Raw genomic sequence first — 20996 nt, forward strand, 5'->3', positions numbered from 1 at the left:
TTGGTCCTTGGCCTTGGCCTCGGAAAATTTTTCAAGTCCTTGGCCTTGGCCTTGGCCTCGGAGGCAAGTCCTTGGCCTTGGCCTTGGCCTCGGGTTGCTGGTCCTTGGACACAACACTGGCATCCGCACTCTGCGCGGATGCTCCTTTCTTCTCATCGTTGGCTCCTCAAGCCTTGCATCCATCCAGCCGCAGACCGTCCAAAAGCACCGATCTCTCCGCTGAACAAAGCGGGGCTGTGTAAAACGCTGTCAATTACAGGCGCAAAAAAACTCAAGCACCCCACAGCTGTCCTGCAATGACAGTCAAATGGCACAGACATTCCTCCCAATCAAAAACAGTGCTGGTATACCCATGCTGCCGAGAAGGCGCAACCACCAAGCACCAGGTTTCCTCCTTGATGAATGTCGTGGCCAAAAAAATGCTGAAAAACAATCCACATCCGGTCCACACGACACAACAACAAACACAAAGTGACAAAACAAAACACAAAAACAAAAAAAAAAAGCAAGCCTCATGAGAGCACTTGCCGACGACTGCCTACTCGGGCGCCATTTTGGACTTCTGAGTGATCACTGCGTGTGAAAAATGTGATCACTCTTTCGGCCAGAAAAGTGACTCAAAGTGCACGCTGGAGCTGTTTTTGCCTCCAATAAATTCATCATAACTCATCAAATTCTTGACCGGTTTTGAGACATTTGGTTTGGTTTGTTTGAAACATGACAGAAATGCAGTTATGATACCGTGAAACTGGGTCATTTTATAATCGGGGCTTTCAAAACAAGACCACATGCTTTTTAGATCTGAACAAAAAGCAGCAATAATCCAACAAAAATAAACGTAACCGTAGATTAAATATTCTTTGGTATTTCTTCACAATGTTGAACAGCACAGAATTGATTGAAACGTACAAAAATTCAATATTGACCTTATGTGAACTGTAAAATATTGACTTATCTTATATTTTAGTTCATATTTTTTATATCTTATTCCAGCAGAGTAGTGCCTCACTGAACCTCACGCACATCACTGGACCAAGTATTCTCTCTCTCTCTCTCTCTCTCTCGCTCTCTCTCTCTTTCTTTCTCTCTCTCTCTCTCTCTCTCTCTCTCTCTCTCTCTCTTTGTTTTGCTCTGCTGTCTGCAGCCAGGTCAGCATTGCTTTTCTTGTTTGTCTTAGCCTACCTGGATAAATAAAGGTGAAATAAAATAACGAAATATTTTTCACCTTTTGTGATGACTCAAGTGTCCAAATCAACAAGAATTCATGCATTGAAGTTTACGATTGGCCCAACCAGAGCTGAGATGAAGATGTGACCTGAAAAGGACTCTGCACAGGAGATGTCAGAATCCGACTTGTTTGGAGCATTTTTGCAATGAAGGGTGGAAGCAAATGTGCTCTGACAAAGTTCTAGCATGCACGCACTCCTATAACCAACATAGAACACACATAGATTTTAAAAATATATATCCCCTAACAACTTAAATTGAATTTTGCATTGTGCAATATTCCATCCATTATTCACACTGCTTATCCTCGTGAGTGTCGCGAGCGTGCTGGAGCCTCTCCCAGTTGTCTTCGGGCAGCAGGCGAGGTACCCCCTGAACTGGTTGCCAGCCACTCGCAGGGCGCACATAGACAAACAAACATTCACGCTCACAATCAAACCTAGGGACAAATTAGATTGTTCCATTAACCTGCCATGCATGTTTTTGGAATGTGGGAGGAAAGTGGAATACCCAAATAAAAACCCACGCAGGCACGAGAGAATATGCAAATTCCACACAGGAAAGCCGGAGCCTGGATTCGAACCCTCAACCTCTGCACGATGAGGCGGATATGCTCACCAGTCTATCTACCGTGTCACCCAACTTCATACTAGTTCAGAATATTTTTTTTTTCAAGCACTATTGGTAGTACTTTTATCCCGGTTATAGCTCCTTAGTCCTATTTCAGTGAGATTTTATTAGTTGTTTCACTTTTCGATGAGTAGTGGGCAGCAGCCAGATCAGATGCAGATCTTGTCTCTTTGCCTGGGTCATGGATGGAACTGCCTGGAAATTGACCGTCATGTTTTTGTTTGGTGAGTGGAAGCCAGAGTACCTTGAGAGAACAACATGCAAAATCTTCACATAAAGGTCCCAAAGTCAGGTGTTCTGAATGCTTCAGTACTGTAATAAACAAACACAAATGTTTAAAAATACAGTACAATGGTGCCTTGAGGTACGAATGACATTTCTTCTGTAACCATGCCCTTAACTCAAAAAACATCTGTGTCACAAATCATCTTTCCTCACTGAAATGAAAAGAAATACCATTAATCGGTTCCAGCCTCCTCAACAAACTTTTTTTTTTCTAATGTTTTAAGGGAAGTAACACTATAATATTGCAATCTATAAAAACATAGAGCAATGACATAATTAAATAAAATGATGAGCTGACGCTTCAATTCAAATCATTCGGGCGTGCTCGCCTTGGCCACCAGCCATCAGGAGGGTAAAATCCTGTCATATAGACAAACAAAGAAGAGAGTGTGTCTTCTTTATCTGTATTCACATTGGCTGTGTCCGAATGTGCACATGTTTCCCTTTATAGTGTACTAGTAAAGGGTTACGCCATTTTGTAGGGCAGTCCGAATGTCCAGAAAGAACAAATGAAGTGCACTCAAAATTACTCACAATGTACTTCTAAAAGTAGTGAGTATTGATGGTCAATCCGCAAGTTAATATAGATCACAATGATTTGCGAGTTCGAAAACAACATGGTGCAAGCACGAATATCAAGGTGATACGGTGACTACACGCCACAGAAATAATTCATTTAATTGAACTGAAAATACTGTATGTACATCAAAAGAAACAAAATACAGTTTTAAATATCTATATATATATATATATATTTTTTTTTTTTTATTCACAATAAATAGTCTGAGATCTTAATGTGTGTGTCATGACTGGTACGGTTGTCAGATACTATGCGACAAGAAGAACGTGAGCTGGCTGTCCAAATAGCCAAACAGAATGGGGGAACCACTATATAGTGCTATACTGTATATGGTGCGGATTACATCGTGAATGAGGGGGTTAGGGAATAAGGGTGAACATTCGGACACAGCCTTACTCAATATTTTCAGTGGCTCAATAAGATGTAATATTAGTCTTATATTCTCAGAGGATAAAGAATATATGCCCATGAGTACTCTGATATTGTCTGTCTACATGTGTTGCAGCATCATTTGTCTTCAAATGTGCTTTGCTGAAGGGTTCTAACCCTACCTCCTGGATGCTAATCATTAGCAAGTAAAAGGTGTTTTCTATTTATGTTAGCATTAAGCTTGTGGGGCCTTTTTTAGGCGGTTGTTTGGTAGTTTCAAATATGTAACGTAGAATTTTTTTTTTACGTTTTGTTTGACAGCAAATGTCAACTCAATGACGTAACCTGAATCCCCTCTCTTGTTTTGATGTTTTTAGATAAATGCTCACTATTTGACAAAGGCTGCTTATTGTGAATTGATTTGAGTTCACTATCACCATACATTGCTTATGTCTCAAGTTTGTGCTCAAAAGTCAAAGCAAAAATATCAGCGGAACGAATTTTGTTGGGGCACTTGTATCTCCAGTGGTATATATTGTGTGATATAAACAAATACATCAGTAAGTACTGATCCATACCTCAGTTGTTGTTGGGTTTTTTTGTTCGTTTTTTTAACCAGTTTTACCGCTTGTCCTCATCAGGATTCTGGTCAAGGTGAGGCCCATCCCGGGTGACATGGGTGACAGGCCGAGGCCATCCTTGGACGGCAGTCAATCACACTTAATCAATACCCTGTTGACTTACATCTGAATAGATAGTGCAAGTCTATTTGGCATTAATATTGCTCCACAATGAAAACAAAATAAAACATGGCAAAACACCCCATAATAAAAGCTTAAATCTAATATAAACTCAATAGCTGCTCTGCTGTATACGTATTGGCCTCAGGGATAAATAAAATTGTAATTAATTAAGGAGTGTAACTGAGGCTCACTTTTTGCTGGATGTTATTACCCTCATTTATCAGACAATAAGACTTACACGCCCCAACGTTCTTTCAATGCACAACACTAGGGAGTTTGGGATTTTATTTATCAGACAATAATGTGTTGTCTCCCATATTTATAGTACATTAAAACCTGCAGCAATCAAAACAAATTCATACAACTGCCAGTGGAAAAAGTCCTATTTTTAACTTGTGTACAATCAAATGTTTCTGAACATGTAAATAGCACCACATTGATATCAAAACCACACAACCCCACAAAAGGTATTGAATGTGCTTGTCAAGAGAAACCCGTAGCAACGTCTTAGTTCCAGGTTGTTCATTTTCTTTAGCATTTTCACACTTGACTTCGAATACAATGTCATAGCAATATGTTTAACAACTTCATATAAGTTAAAAAGATGAGAAACGTGGTGGCGAAAATGCCTCCTAGTTTAAAACATGGTCCAGCTCCACAGCCATAGGTGTGTCTTTGAAATGTGTATGTGTACTTCTCCTCATAAGCAGGTCATCTGGAGGCACTGTGGTGGCGGGCTGATGGAAAATGGCTTTCACCCCTCCAATTAATTTGCATGTGTGCAGAGGAGAGGGAAGGTCAAAGTGGGGGGAAGGAGAAAACATCATTTGAGCCTCTATTTTTTCCTGCTGTTTAGGCTCAGATGCTACTGGTCTACTTTTGGGCTTACTCATTCCTTTGGCACATTGTCTATGACTTCCCCTTTCAGCTCAGCATGCTGCTCTGAATGGACGGCGAGGGTGCCGTTTGCCTGCGCCAGGTAGGAGTCCGAGTGTCTCTCAAGTTCTGCCCTGATCCTCTCCAGCTGCTCTGCCAGCTCCCCCAAGCTCTTGCACTGGCCCTCCACCTGGCTCAACCTGCTGTCAACGTCCTTTACCTCCTCCTGAACTTGTTTTTCCTTGCTCCAGCAGCCTTGAAGCCCCCCGGTGAGTTGTCTCTTCAAGGCCACGAGTTCTCCCTTCAGCTGGGCCAGACGCCTCTCCCCGGCCCCCAGGAGAGACGCTTGGTGGCCGACGAGTTTGGTAATTCCTTGCACCTGACTGACTAGCTGCTGTTCCCGCTGTTCCCATGTGGAGTTGGCATGGCCCACTTCACTCGCAATAAAACTAATAGAGTCCTTCAAACCCTTGAGAGTGCGGTTCACAGAGTTGATATTGACCTTCAGCAGGGTGATCTCGCCATAGACGGAGTCGCCTGCCTCTTCTTGAGCGATCCGCAAGAGCAGGTTCTTCAGTGTGCTATTCAGACTCTCCAGCTGGACTGAATGAGAGTCCAGACGATCTGTCATCTTATTCTCCATGTCCTCACACACCCCCTCCACTTCACTGACTCTGACACCCCCTGCTGGAGGAGTGGAAGATGAACAGGAGGAGGTGCAGAGGAGCTCCAGGTCTACGAGGCGTTTTTCGATGCCATCCAGATTGCCATCTAATGTTCTCCTCACGGACTCGATATCTGTTTCCAGTGGCGGCACCGCCTGGCCCTCCAAGCTTGCTGGTGCAGTGGCGTTGCTCAGCTCCTCTACAGCCACAAACAGCCTCTCCTCCAGGGCCTTCAACTTGTCCTCCAGCATGTTCTTGAATCCATCGAGGCCACCGGGGAACCCCGACATCCCATCCGCTCCACCTTCTGTCAAATTTAGTCGGTCTTCCAGGTCCACCAAGCGGGTCTCGATCAGCGTCTCTATATGGATGCTCTGCTCACTGAGTGTTGATTGAAGCTGTCGCTGTGATTCTGTGAGACCTTTAACAGACTCCTCCAGTAGCAGCACACGCTGAGAGAGGCTGTTCACCTGAAATGATCAAAAACTGTTCAGATCAAGTGAAAAATCTGTACATTTTCGATCTGCGGTAGTTCTTGATAAGGCTATCATTTTATTCATAAAGCAGCTCATTTTTCTCGGTTTTGGGTTCGGTGACAATATGGTTCAAATGCCTTGTAATGGAAGCATTGACAATATTGACTTGACTCAAGTCCCTGTAAAGTGAAAATAAATGTCTTTTAAATTTGGCACACTACAGAGAAGAGTGTTGTCAAGAACCCTGCCGAATTTGAAAAATCCTCAAGTATATGAATGTTTCAAATCATAAAAAATATCAAGCCTCTGCTCTCAAATGTTAAACTGCAATGTGCAGAAAAATGGATGGTCTGTCATGCTACTACACATCACTACATGTTTCAAATGCAAGAATATATCCACTGAGAATCACCGGCGGCTGGAATATATCCGGCTGAGTCATCACGGGGGCTTTCCACGCCACGACAAGAGGGTCTAGTCATCAGCTCACTCATGAGCTAACAGGCTTTGGCCTAGTAGTAACAATTAAGCAACTTGCAGTCACTGGTTAACCACTGATCCACTGAACGACAGTGCTCAAGTTCTTATTTAGTGAGGATGAGGGGAAATATACACGACACCCTAGCGCCATGCCCAAAATAATGAAGAAAACCAAAACGGTGCAGTGCAGTTTACCGCTATATCGCTACAATTCATTACACAACATTGTTCTTTCTTGAAACGGAATCATTAATGCAATGCACAAAGTGTAAAAAAAAAAATCTCCAAATTCACTTTACAGGGTCCCTAACAAATATATAAAACAATTGCATATGATCATTTTAAAACAAAATCTTTTTGTCAAGCAAACAAATGTGTAAATTCTTAATTTATTAGAAGTAACCCATTGAGGTGTCTGGGGATCCGCATAAAAAAAAAAAAAGAAAAAAAAAATGAAGGACTGTCAAACATTTACTTTGGATGTGACTTTTCCTTTTTCAATACCTGTTCACAGCAGCTCTCTGTGAGCGTTAGGCCTTGGATCTGAGCCTGCAACGAGCCCAACTCCGCCCTCAGTCCAGTTTCTCTTCCATCAAGGGACTGTTGCATCTGTTCTCGACCATCCATGTGTTCCCTGTGACACTGTCTCTGCACAGCCCCTATCTTCTCCTCACACTGGTTCTCCAGACGAGAGAGTCGCTGTTCAAATCCATCCAGGATCTCAGCCTGGATCCCGGCCAGTTTAGCCTCGAGGATGGTGTCCAGATGAGCTGAACTGTAGCCAGGGAAGGGCCTTCCTCTTGCTCCTTCCAGCAGTCTCTTGAGCTGCCCGTCATGGCCTAAAACCATTCCCTAAAGAGGGATACGTTTCAATCAGGTAGGGAAAAGCCATCGTCACGTCGAACTGTTTAACATGTGGCACAAACCTGGATCTCCTCTAACATGTGAGTCTTGGCTCGCAGCTCATCCTTGACTTCTGTCACTCTCCCCGCAAGATCTCCAAATCTGTTGAAGCTTTCTTCCCCTCGCAGTACACCAGGAGTCCCTATTGGGATGACCCCAAATCCTACAGCTGAGTCAGGCCCGCGCGGTGTGCTGGGAAGCAGCGATACCAGGATCTTGTTGGTGTCTTCCCGAAGCGATGTGCGCAGTCGCTCTTCCAGGCCAGCCACCATCCCGTTGAGTGAGTTGAAGCCCAGACTGAGGCGGCGTAGGTCATCCTCCATACGGTCCAAACGTTCGCCGCTCACGCCGGAAATCCCAAAATTGTTGCCTGTTTTTCCATTGATTGAAGGACAATACAAGAGACTTGGTCTGATGCAAAAGCATTGACGTTATTGACTTCCTATTCATTCTCACCAGTATTTGTTTTTCCATTGTCCACAGGCAGCCGTCCACTGGGTATTGGTCTGTGATCATGTAGGCTGGGGTCGGGTTTGCTCGGCTCCAGCTGTGCTCCCCCGGGCTTCTGGTCAACGGGGACTCTCGGGCCATGGGGAACACCCATTATCCCGGGGCGATGGGGCAAAGCTGCTGCTTTGAGAGGAGGTACCATGTCAGGCAGTGAGGTGGGTCCGTCATAGCAATTGTCTCCAGAGTAGCCGGGGCAGCATCTCCACTCCAGCTCAGTCACCGTTTTATAACCCACTTTGTAGGTTGGCTTGTGGAATGACCTGTACCTGAAAGGGATAAATGAGCTTGTTCACCATCAGGCATTATTTATGTTGTCATGTTGTTTCAAACCGCTAATTCAGTCTTTGTTTGAACTCATTATTACAGATGAGTCAGGGGAGAGGACAGAAAGACGAGAGGGGCATGGCAAAGATAAGGGGATGTAGTCATTGTCTGTGGGATTAAACAGGGATTAGGGGGAGATTAGGAGATTAGTCTGAAGTGTAATGTAAATGATGTGGTTTTAGGACTGGGAGACTGAACCAGGGTCATTATTGCATGCTAGTGTTACCTTTTGTTAAAATTGGATTTCTTTTGAATTGTTTGATTTGGAATCATCTTTGTCTCATCACGCGCGCGCACACACACACATACACACGCACACACACACACACACACACACACACACACACACACACACACACACACACACACACACACACACACACACACACACACTGATCTGAGTCATCTTTTATGGAGGAAAAACCCTCTTCTTTAATTTCCCTTGTGAGGGACAGAATGTTATTACAAATGGGCCCTTTTGGACAAATCAGACTAACTCACGACATGCATACAGTGTCAGACACCGCTTTTCCCTCTGATTTATTCAATGCCCGCCTGTAGAACAAGCAAGTAAGTAAGCAGTGGACCTAATCAGATGATTCAGTATACAGGACGTGTGTGCGCGTATGTGCGCGCGTGTGTGTGTGTGTGTGTGTGTGTGTGTATATATATATATATATATATGTAAAACATTTTTATTTTCAATTTCCATTCATCTGCTCTGTGTGAAAGAATGTTTTTTTAACACCAGAGGGCAGCCTTGATGCAGTTTTTTTTCTTCTCGCTCTTACATGTGAGGTAATTGATGTCATGTTACCGGCACATTTTTCCTTTTTTTTTTTTTTATACATTTGAGTGTAGGCGTACATGATAACAGGGCACTTCTGTCCCCAGATACACTTGGTTGTGTACTCAGCCTTCACGTATGTCGCTACTCCATCCTGCATCGTGCATGTGATGTTCCTCTGGACCACGTAGGCACAGTGATTTCTGCAAGTAGAGGAAAGGGAAATTTGAATTTAATATTGTATAAGACGATTCATCCAAAGGCCTCTGCTTATCCAGCTGCATGTGATGAGGACATGTCTTCCTGATGCATTTGTCATCCAAAATGAAATCTTCATGAGTTCATAATAATTTTTCAATATTGTCGTTTCCATCTGTTCTTCAAAAGAAACAACAGTGGACATGCCATCATGCTGCTCTGTGTATGCAAGACAGAAAACAGGAACACAGTTCAGCTCTTAAGAATGCTGAGATTACAGTCATTACCCGTAAAATAGTTTTTGCATCATGTTGGACCTAAATCCTCTCTCCTTCCCTCGTCCTTGCCAGAAGAGCGACTCCAACACCAGAATGTTCCACCGTGCAGCACAGGAAATGATTTTCTGCACTCTTCAGACTCTCATGTGAACAGTTTCTCTCATTCAGCAGGGAGTATTTAGCAACACATGCGGCCCTTAATATTGCTCTGCAGCTGTTACGGAGAAGGCCGTGTTTTTAAAGGAGCAGTGACGAACACGGGGGCTGTGCTGGCCCAATATGTTCTGAGTTAACAGGTTAAGAGGGTGAACAGGCAGAAGGGCCTTTTACAATCTGTGAGAAACTTTTCCCTGCTAACCGCTAACTGTGTTGACAGTGTTTGTGTGTGCACCCCATCATCTCATGTGCAGATGTCACAATGAGCCATGCAACCTGCTGCCAGGTCGAGCGTGGTAAAAGAAGTTGCAATCGGTGAAGCCACAAAAAGGGCAGGCAAGCCAGGTAAGCGCCAAGGGACAGGGACGGCTCCAGAATTGTTTTTTTCTCTCCCGGGGCTAAAGGGGCGGCTTCGGTGATGCATCGGGGGACTGAGAAAAAAAATTGAAATGTTTTCGAATATCGAATAAAACGCTGGGAGAGGCTTAACTGAGGCGACGCAGATTTTTGACGGGGTATTCTGGAGCAAGATCACAATCAAAACCATTTTACGGTGATGGCCAGGAGAACAATAAATGATAGTTTGTCCATGTAAATTCCAAACAAATAGGTTAGGTGTCCATGTCGATTTACAGCAACATAATAAGCACCTCACAGTCCATATGGAAAGCATTGTGATGTATGTTTGTGTGTCGTTAAGGGTTGACAAAAAGCCTTTATGGGCTTACGGCTGATTGGGAGCAGGCGCTGCACGTGCAAATGTGAAGTCTCACTGTAAGACTGCTTTCATGCTTCTGTCAAAGTGTTTTGCATCTGTGGGTGGTATTTCATTGTTGTGTCTTATATGTTGCGGCCTTTACAACCTGGCCATCCTGGAAGGGGATCTCTTCATCTGTGATCCCTTCTCAAGGTTTCTTCTTCTTTTCCCAAAAGGGGTTTTGAATTTTTCCTTGCCCGGTTGGGGGTTTAGATCAGAGGATGTCTCTCATCTTTGTCAACTGTGGGTTTTTGAACCCCTTTGAGACTCGTTTGTGATTAAGGGCTATTCAAATAAACTTGACTTGACCTGACTTTGACAGGAAGAAGGACGTCCTACTTTTATTGGTTGCATGTGCACATCTTAAACAGGTGTAACCCAGCAATAGAGTATTTTATTTCTATATCTCAGCGCGCGCGCACACACACACACACACACACACACACACACACACACACACACACACACACACACACACACACACGCATGCTTTATCTCTTCAACTAGCAAATCACTGTACCCAAACTGGCTGCAACTTTGTTTTGTTCACTTTAGTCAACAGGGAGAAGAATAGATGACTTCTCTAATCTGGAGTTATCTAAAATTAGATGTACTGTATATGAGGAGAGCTATTTCCCTATGGGTGCTAGTTTCACACACAAGTTCAAAACCAATATAGCTTAAGGAAGACTGCCGTTCCAGAGTATATATGACATTTGCCTTTGTGATCACTGGTGACAAATGAGAATGACTGGCCACACATGATTAACCGGTAAGTGTCAAGACCAAAGGCACAATGGACCTTTCAATTTATTGGCAGGGTCTGACAGTGTGATAAGTATGAGAAGAAAAAAAAGCCCTGGTGGAAAAAGAAGCTGTCAAACCATCACTCCATCAATCCATCTATTTTCTAATCCTTTTGTCCTTACAAGTCACCTTTGGGCAGTAACCAAGGTACACCCTGAACTTGATGCCAGCCAATCGCAGGGCACACACAGACAGACAACCATTCCCGCTCACACTCACACCTCGGGACAATTGAAAGTGTTCCATGAACCTGCCATCCATATTTTTGGAATGTGCGAGGAAACCAGAGTACTCAGAGAAAGCCCACGGAGGCACGAAGTGAACATGCAAACTCCACATAGAAAGGCCGGAGCCGTAATCGAACCCTACAACTCTGCACTGTGAAGCCGTTGCCCACCATGCCGCCCAATCTGTCAATCCACCTAATATATTCTAAAAATAACTGCTGCTGTTTAGGAATGATCTATGCTGTCTATTGGGATCATATTTCTCTTCTCACTTAGCCAGTAGTCACATGTAAAATTAGATCATCGGTCATCCCTCGCTTATATCACGGTACACTTTTTGCAGGTTTCCTGCATCACAGATTTATTTTATTTTTTTAACTGTACTTGTATTGGGATTTTGCAGTGATTATTTTTCACATTGTGTGTTACTGCAGACTCATGTAGCGATAAGCTCAAGCCAGGGAGAAAGAGAGTTGAAAGGCAGACAATGTCCAAAGTTTGGGATCATTTCACAGAAATAAAAGACATTTTGGTCAAGTACTTTTCTCCTCCTTAGCTCACAGCAAATGTGTCTCATGACAGGTGACGTTGTACCACCGAGTGCCAAAAACTGATTCCGACACAGGACCCAATGCGCTGAGCCAGCACAATACACTGAAGTTCAAAACCACAAATAAACAAGGCAAAAAAAAAAAAAGACGAGAAACTAAAAGAAAAGCTCAACGGTGAGCTTGGCAGCCGTAACGAGTTGCCTTTCTCTTAGCACCGTGACTCAGCAAATTGCAAAAAATATGAGTTGTTTTTCATAGAGGATAAAGAATATATGCCTGTAAGTATTGTTATATTGTCGGTCTATATGTGTTGTGCACCCAGCTCAAAAAGCCTTTGCCTCAAGGCAATAACACAAACGCTATTGATGCCATTCATTTTACTGTCTGTGATGTTTCGCATTGTGTGTTAGCATAAAGCTAACTGAAGGAAAAATGTGTTTCTCTTTGTTATATGTTAATTTTGACAGTAAACTTCAAATGGGAGTTGCAATAAACAGCTTGTAGCCCATTTAAAGAAGTCTTCACTATTTGCCAAACTCCTGCTTGTTGTGAAGTCACTTAAGTTGCGTTCATTTCCCATACGGTGCTCATATCTCAAATCTTTTTCCTCACCTCAAAGCAAAAAAATTGACCGAATGACAGTTTGTATCTCAAGTATCTCATAAATCGGGTCACTCAAAGCACCACTGTCGTCTGCAAGTCTTCCCATTCACAGCAACAGCATAGCTTTCAAGACAGATATGACTTTCTGTGCATTTCATAACTGTGGAACACGAGTTGCACATTCTATCGGAACCACCCATCTGACCTCATTCTCAAGTGAGTGAAAGTGTCCTCCCAATCATAGCACGCCATACCCGTTCCAACTCCAATCAACAACAAAGCACTCCTCACATCCTTCTGCCACGCAGGGAGAGACACGCTTTCCATTTCCCTCGTCTCTGCAGGTCCGCACAAAAATATTGTCCTTCGTCACTTTTTTTTTTTCCGCCACGAGCTCCATCCCACTGTCAATATTTCCAGTCTAGCATTACACTTGTAAGCTGGCTTGCTGCGTCTCCCAGGGGGAGAGAGGAATTCCTATCTTGAATTTTCACGTGCAGTGTTTTTGGCAAATATTGCTACTGGACCTGGTCTCTTTGCACAGCTCAACACAACCTTCCAAAGGCCCCCCTTTTCACATAACTCTTCTGTATTGCCTCTTAAAAATTTGCAGACAATCTTGTCTTAATTAGAGGCACATGCACACTGTCCTGCCTCTGTCGGTATTTCTGATTTTGCTCGTTTGATAACTTTGAGAAATTCTCGTCTGTTCTCTCGTCGTCTTTTCTCTTGTTCTCTCAGCCGCTTCTTTTCTCAGTTTGTGTTTTGACAGGTCGGCACCAAAGCGCCCACCTTCCTCATTATTTCCTCGACCCTCACCTGCAGGGATCTTGACTCAATGAGCGAACCTTGACACTTTATGACAGGAGTGGGCTGGATTAAAAAAATGACCACATCTTTCATGGATCCTTTGACAATTACTAAGGGGCTGACTGAGTCTTGAGGATCATTTAGTCAGTTGGTTAATTTGACTTGAAATCACTTCGGTTTCTTACATTTTTTGACTTGCAACTGGTGTAAAGGCCGCGGGTCGGCCTTGTATGCCTTGCAATAGAAATGCTGTCTTGCTCATCTATGTTTTCTGCTTTTTTTTCTTGTGGTTCTTGATTTACATTATTGCATTTGACAGGAGTCACGAAAGGTTTTTTTTGATTTGTGCTTTCTATTACTTAACACTGTAATGCGTGAATACCACACACCATTGATTTTTTTCTTTTTATTATCCTCAGGCATTTAGCAAAGCACATAATCTTCTTAGAGTAAGAATACTTCTCAGTGTTTCCCGAAAGAAAAGAGGTTACAAATTGGACTTGCTAATAAGGATTACTGCTTTGTGTTGGATGTGGGATTGTAACCAAAACCGGCGCAATGCCATACTTTCAATTCTTCATTTGGTCCTGAAAAAAGCAAGATAGCACTTGTAGACTTAAACTATCCTTCAGAAAATGTATGTATGATTTGTTTGTATGATCAATTCTGTATAAATTTCTCAAAATAATGGTACAGTCAAGGTTTTTCAACTTATTTTAGCATTGCTCGTTGCCTTACACGTGTAGTAATGTTCTCTGTATACTTTTTATGCTTTTTTTTCTACTAGTGACAAAAAAAATTGTCATTGCACAGTATATGTCAAAAATAATTTAACAGTATAAAAAAGAAGTCATTCCTTTCCATCCATCCATCCATTCTCTTTCGCTTACTTAGGTCAGGTTGCGGGGGCAGCAGCATTAGCGTGAAACCCAGGCTTCCCTTCTCCCCAGCCATTCTTCTCCCAAGAAGAGTTGGAGATTCCTTTCGATTCAATTTTTTTTCTTTTTTTTTTGTATTCTTATTTTTATTCGCTCATTAGTGGGAAGTAATCACATGATTCTACTGGCGCTTAGTGATAGTGGGCTCCCGTCCATTTCTCCGGCTACTGCAGTTTCCTCCCACATTCCAAAAACATGCATGGCAGGCTGACTGAACACTCTAAATTGTCCCTAGGTGTGCATGTGAGCGTGGATGGTTGTTCGTCTCAATGTGCTCTGCGATTGGCGGGCAACCGGTTCAGGGTGTCCCCCGCCTACTGCCTGAAGACGGCTGGGATAGGCTCCAGCATGTCCCACGACCCTTGGAAGGATAAAGCGGATCGGAAAATGGATGGGTGGATGCCTTAAAATTGGTTTGTGACCTTAATTGAATTTCTTATTCACATAACATATCAGATATGTGTGGTTCTCAGATTAATCATTCTGTGTGCAAATGTGTGTTCAAAGGGGAAGAGATTTAGCTAAAAAAAAAAAAATTCTGGAATGACATTTGTTAAAATTGAGAGTAGAACGTTAGTAACATGATCTGTGAAACAAAATTATACTGCATACATGTCTGATATGTATGGTATTCAGATTAACCATTCTGTGTGCAATTGCGTTTTGAACTGTGACAGTTTTCCAAAAATAAAAATAACAACAGTAGAACTTTAGTAAAATAATTTGTAAAAAAGAAAAAGAAAATCCCTCGCTGGCCTCTACCTCTGTTTAGATTTTTAAGAAACCGCCACGCCTGAGGAAGAACAACTACTCTGAGACAGAATGTTTGACTGATGAGGTGTCAATAATTTGGCTATGCACTCAGCAACGCACTGGTCACTCGCACACCCTCGCTGCCAGTGGCTGATCTGATAGTTTGGGCTTCAGGAGCTTTGCTGAAACTGTTGGAATATCCACCTCTGGAAAGTGAAAAAAAAAGTCCATCTCTCATTTGCTCACAACTGGTTTTAGTGCTAGTAAAATGAAGCAATGAAAGGAAACTTGATGCAGCTGAAGATTTCACAACCGACACATCTGCTCGGCAAGTCAATGCATGTTTCACCTCTTTTTGAATTTTTAATTGATTGCACATTCCCCAAAAAAGTAAACTTCAAATCGCTGTGCGTTCCGAACACTCGATTATCGACCACTGTGAAAAAAATAACACTTTGGGTCCTTCCATGCAGGTCACTGCTGCAGACTGGAAATGCTATGTTGTAGGTCCCTCGTCAGTAATGGCTATTCAGAATCGTCAACACCCTAAACCAGCTTGTCAAGGATGTAGTAGTAAGAAGTAATGTATTCTTTGTTGTTGTGATTACTCCACAAAGGATGCAGTAGGCAGAATGATTAGTTCAGTATGGAACCAGCGCCATACATTTTCAAAGTTGCCTTTTTCTGCTCTTTCCCACATACATTTGTAAAATAAGCCTCCGGGTGTGTCGGATAAATAAATGACTGTTAGATGAAGGTCATCTCTTTCATGCCGGTCGTAGACTAAATTCAAAGATACAGTAAGCAGGCAAGGAGCTTAAGCCTCACAACTGCAGGGAGGGGGAAACATTAGCCCGTCTCCGTTCAAAGGTAACAAAAACTTTCCTGGCCACATCACTGCAGCGCATGGACCTGCACTTTAGCCCTTGTTTATTTATGCAAAGCTGAGCTATGATCCAGAGCTTCATATTTAAAGGAAACATGTGTGCCATTAGTAGGAAAGGGCAACTTTCCCACAACTCTACTGCTTAAAATAGCCTACTTGTCCCAGTGACTTCAAACTGAAGTTAATGAATCTGCAATCTATTGTATTGTTGGCATACAGGCATGGCAGCATGTCCATCATCAATTGTAAATAAACAGCAGAGCTCATTGAAATGCTGAAGATGTTATCAACGCAGAGGGCGATGAAAGCGGAACATATGATGAAATATAGCTGTGAGGTGAAGAGGGAATTTTACTAACCAGCCTTTGTGACCCATAAGTTGGGGTCTGGCTCTGCACTGGACACTCAACACACACTTACAACAACAGCCGATAACCCTTGACCTTGACCACCTGTGTGGCCTTTACCACTCCCGCACCCCATTCCCCTCCGGTCTCTGCCCCATGCATCATTGAAAAACCTTTGGCTAAATCTTTGACCAGATCAGTAATGGCATGTGCCATCTGCTTGCATCCTAATTGAGCTATACAACCCTCAACCCAGCCAGGGGACAGTGTCCCACCTGTTGTGTATTAGCAGTCCACTGGTACGTTGTCATGATGACAAATGCGCAGGAGGCTTTTTTTCTTTTTTCTTTTTTTTGGCTGCACTCTTTCTGTCAGTACTATACAGTATCAGGCATGTTTAATACTGTTTGTGTGATGACTGATCACGGTCTTGAAATAGAAATAGAACAACAGACAATAAAGTTGAACTTGACTTGATGCATGTTGTTGTATTTCTATTTCAAGACCGTGATCAGTGATCACACAAACACTATTAAACATGCCTGATACTGTAAGTGTACATGAACACACAATCGCATTGGAGCACACTTTGATACGTATTTAGCATATGCGGGTTATTTCAAAATACTGTACCGCCTCCAATGGCAGCAGCAGGGCTGATTTATTTCTAGAGGTGGTCTTACGTCAATGGTCAAGGTGGGTCAACACCTCTTTTATAACGGCTATAGTTAGACTTGCAAGTACATGTAGCGGATTATCACCCTGACTGCAAGCAATTACTGACTACTATAGATCAATAAAACTATAAAGTCAGGTTCATTTGCCAATCAGTGGTGACAAGCTTGAGAAGGTACAAGGTAAAAAATGTAAGCCATGCTCATACAGGCTCAATTAAGGGGTCTATTGTGATCAGAGTTCAGTAATATTCTTTATTAATATTAAATATAATATTAGGTGATAATAATAAGAAAATACATTTTATTTGTCATGTACTTTACATTTCAAGGAAATCTCGCTATTGAGTTTAAAAATGCTTAAAACTAAGCAACAAACTTTAAGGAATTACAAGGTTTCAGCAGACACTAGTTAAAATTTTAAAAAAAGAGAAGAAATAAAGAAAAATTGAAAAAGGCTAACAAGCAAATAAGCTTTTAGTAAACAATTAAATAAAGAAAAGTGTGCCCTAAGGGACTCCGGGAGTGTGTTCAAGAGCCACGGAGCCACTGACTGAGGGCCCTGTCTCCCGTAGTGGCACGCTTAGTCTTGGGCTAGTGGAGGGAGTGGGTGCTGGAGTACTGGAGGCTTCCTGGGGAGGTACTTGGGTTTTAAGAAGCTCATGAAGTTATGTGGGTGCATTTCCATGGAGACACTGATGGGTCAAAAGATGCTTCCATTTTTGGAGGATCCTGCTAATTAGCCCAACGAGGAGTGATTTACAATAGTCCAGCCTGGAGGAGATGAAGGCATCAGGTTCAGAAAGGGAAGCAAGGGGTCTGGCAATGTTCTTGAGGTGATAGATGGAAACTTCAGTCAGATGGTGGATGTGGGTGTCAAAGGAAAGGTGAGCGTCAAACTTGACTCCCAGATTTGTGGGTGTGGGGGAGAGGGGAATGTTGTGGCCAGAAATAGTGATACATGTGATGGGAGAAACCTGAGTTTGGTGTGGAATCCTAATTTGGATGACTTCCATTTTGGCGCTGTTAGCTGGAGGATGTTTGCTGTCAGCCATGCCTTCATCTTTTGTAGACAGTCATAAAGAGCAGTTGTTGTGACTGACAGGGATGAGAGGTCCACTTCAAGATGTAGCTGAGTGTCATCGGCAATACAGTGATAGTGAACACTGTGCCTATATGGATAAATTCAACCAGGGGAAACATATAAAAGGAAAAGAGCACTGGCCCGAGAATTGACCTCTGTGGCACCCCACAAGCGACTGAAGAGACCAATGATAATAATAATAATAATAATAATGATGTGAGAACACTCGTACTTATATAACTATTTCAAATTGTAGTAACCATGAGCCAGTGGAATCAAGTGTTTTGGTATCAAGTATTGCCTCAAATAGTATGCCGATGGATGGAAATTAATGAAATGCTATAGAGAATGAGTATGAGAATGAGTATGAGCTGCTTATAAAAGTTAATAGCATTATTGTTATTTCAGGTTGTATTGTTACAAAACATTACACTTGGAGCATACTGTCGTGCTTAACCTTTTGGAAGATCTACTCAATCATGATTTTCATTTTACAATATGGGCTAATGTAGGGGTAAAGTCATGCTTACAACACTGTAATGGTGAGCCGTTCATGTCCATCACATGCTGAAACCGTTGAGTGCCTTTTAACTAGCACGCTAACTAATAGCCAACAGGAGACAACTTTAGTTGCGGCGAAGGATTAATGAATCACTGAATTAATTTTACAATTCATTTTGTGGTCCCAAATTCACTTTTCCCAGCATTGTGTTCTTTTGATCCATTTTGGTTCACGACCTATTTGGCGAGTTGCTTTAGTGCGTAGAAGGGCTTGTCAGGAGGCAAGTGCAGTGCAGTATAATCATGGCAATTGGCCATTAAAAAGTGTAAACCCAACTGTTTGTTTATTCAATGGAATAATGCTGTGGTATTTCGAGCCCTCGAGTCGCCTTAGCATTTTTTGTGACACTCCAGTACATTTCTCTTGATATATTTCTGCAGTTGAAATTGCATGACTAAAATGTAGCCTTTCTGAAAGGTATGGATGAACCTGTAAAGAAAAGAATGGATGAATGTTGGACCATTAGCGGGTGCTGACTACAGGGTGTGGGCTGCTGGGTTGTCCCATTTGGATATGGCACATGGCAGGACTAAGGCAGTATTTTTTAAGGCATTTTGAGTGAAGCAGCAGGTAGCTGGGGAGCTGTCCAAAGCCATAACCATTGTCTGGGAAGCCAAGCAAAAGAGACAGGAAGGGGAGGGAAAAAACAAAGCCCTGCAGGCCAAATATTCATGACACTCAAATGACAAGCATGTCACAGTGTTGTGATATTACTTTCTGCTTTGTACTGTAACCGCCCAAAACACATCAGCCTGGAATATAAGGCTGCTACATGTGACCTGTTCTCTGATTGGAAACAGAACTTGCTTCATCTCATTTGAATAATACAAGGTAATTAACGCTGGGACGCCAGTAATCTGCAATCTCTGGATATTTCTATTGATAGGCCGTTAGTTGCAGCACTCCCTTCGGACAGAGGGTGCCCAGCTGTACCATAAAGATTCCATTTAATGGAGTCCCTCCGGCCACCCAGCCCCACCCCCACATGCACCAAGTAAGGAATCAGTCCACTTGTCATCAGCTATGCGCCAAAAAGACCCAAAACATGGTCTTTCTTTGTCATTGTTGATCATATATTGCTCCCCAAGTACAGCTGGTTTTAGGTGTGAACTACAAAGAAAGGCCAAAACAGAGCGTCAATTCAAGGATCAATGACAAAACCGATGTCATAACTAAAACCATACTTCTGCAAAGGAATGCTCAAAGTGACCTGGTGATTCTCAGGGGTGCAACAGTGGGACAGCCCCCCCACTTGGTAATAGTAACTCTCTGGATAGAGTAATCTCGGGTAAAGATGAATGACAATGACATCTAGGTCAAAAGGAGAGCACTTACTTGTGTCTGGTCATAGGCTTGTTTGGGATGTGCTGAGGGTTGAGTCCAGTCTTGAACATGTTGTATCTGTAGCCATAAAAAGGGTTGACATGACCTCCGTAGAAAGTTCCTTTGCTGTCCACCGCCAAGATTAAGACTCCCAGGAGACAGACCGGCACGAGCACCTGGCGCAATTTGGCATTCATTGTTTTAGCCTGCCTTCCTATTAATCCCACAGTCTGGAAAAGGAAACTGGCCGCAGAAAAGAAATGAAGGCTGATGAGTTAGAGCTTTGTAGGCTCCTTGGTGTTGTGTGCTGAAGTTCTTCAGACCTTGCGCTGTCTAATTCAGACGTGGAGTCCAAACAGATGTCACATCGGCAGCATCACGCCTGTGTCGCCTTCAGCTTGTACACTAACCACACCATACACACACATTGAACAGAGGGGGGAGGAAGGAGGCTTTTGAGGCTCAAGAGGGAGGGGAGAGAACAGCACAAAGGTGTGTTGGAGGAGGGCAGAGGAGAGATAGTGAGGGTGTCTCCAGAAACACACACACACACACACACACACACACACGCACACACGTGTGCGTGTGTGTGGGAAACCGCTGTCGAGGTTCAGCCCTCCTTGTACACAGCACGAAGCATGAATGAGTGTGGGTGTGAGCAAAAAGCAGCGTCTGAAGGGGGAAGGCAGAAAGATAGACTTCATTTGCATAACCCACCCCAAATCCAGCCTGGCTGCAGCACATAAACAGGAGGAGGAATTGGTGTTCATTCTGTTTTATTCCATAGTTGGGTATTTACTCGCACTTTGCTTTAGTCTATATCGGCTAGCAGTTGCTGTACATCACTCTTTACTCTCAGTAGGTGCTGCCATGTGCATGGATGCTGTCGAGCAACACACAATGGACCTCCTCCTCGCTTCACCACAGTCACTCGCTCTCTCATGAACAATCCAGCCCTCCCCTCACCCATATGCCAATGCACTTTCACGTCCTTCATGCCAAGTTTCCTTCGTTGCCTTTATAAAATTTGCTCTACAGGAATTTCAATGGTATGTGGATTGCGATAAGAGTGTATTTCATTCTTTGACCACGGTCATAACGCACAACCCATCTCAAATATTTTTTCTTTCTTTCCCTGTTTAAAAGAATTGAAATGAATTCCAGCGCCCCCCCCACCCCATCACCCC

General features: G+C 43.0%; 1 protein-coding gene across 3 annotated transcripts in view; it reads right to left on the bottom strand.

The window, feature by feature from the left end:
- Positions 1-3684: 3684 nt before the first annotated feature.
- Positions 3685-20996, bottom strand: part of emilin3b (elastin microfibril interfacer 3b) — a 38292-nt gene continuing 20980 nt past the window's right edge. For 2 of the 3 annotated variants that reach the window (XM_019868421.1, XM_019868422.1), the window contains exons 3-7: positions 8936-9058; positions 7691-8010; positions 7258-7604; positions 6836-7183; positions 3685-5845 (exon numbers count right to left, since the gene is read on the bottom strand). In XM_019868421.1, the coding sequence (XP_019723980.1) occupies positions 4724-5845; positions 6836-7183; positions 7258-7604; positions 7691-8010; positions 8936-9015 (2217 nt within the window). In that variant the 5' untranslated portion in view covers positions 9016-9058 and the 3' untranslated portion in view covers positions 3685-4723. Of the gene's footprint in view, positions 5846-6835; positions 7184-7257; positions 7605-7690; positions 8011-8935; positions 9059-19821; positions 20603-20996 lie in introns of those variants that run through there. The other variant, XM_019868420.1, reaches the window with a different exon arrangement.

The sequence above is a fragment of the Hippocampus comes genome, unplaced genomic scaffold (genome assembly GCF_001891065.2).
Source record: "Hippocampus comes isolate QL1 unplaced genomic scaffold, H_comes_QL1_v1.1 scaffold41, whole genome shotgun sequence".
Taxonomy (NCBI): Eukaryota; Metazoa; Chordata; class Actinopteri; order Syngnathiformes; family Syngnathidae; genus Hippocampus; species Hippocampus comes.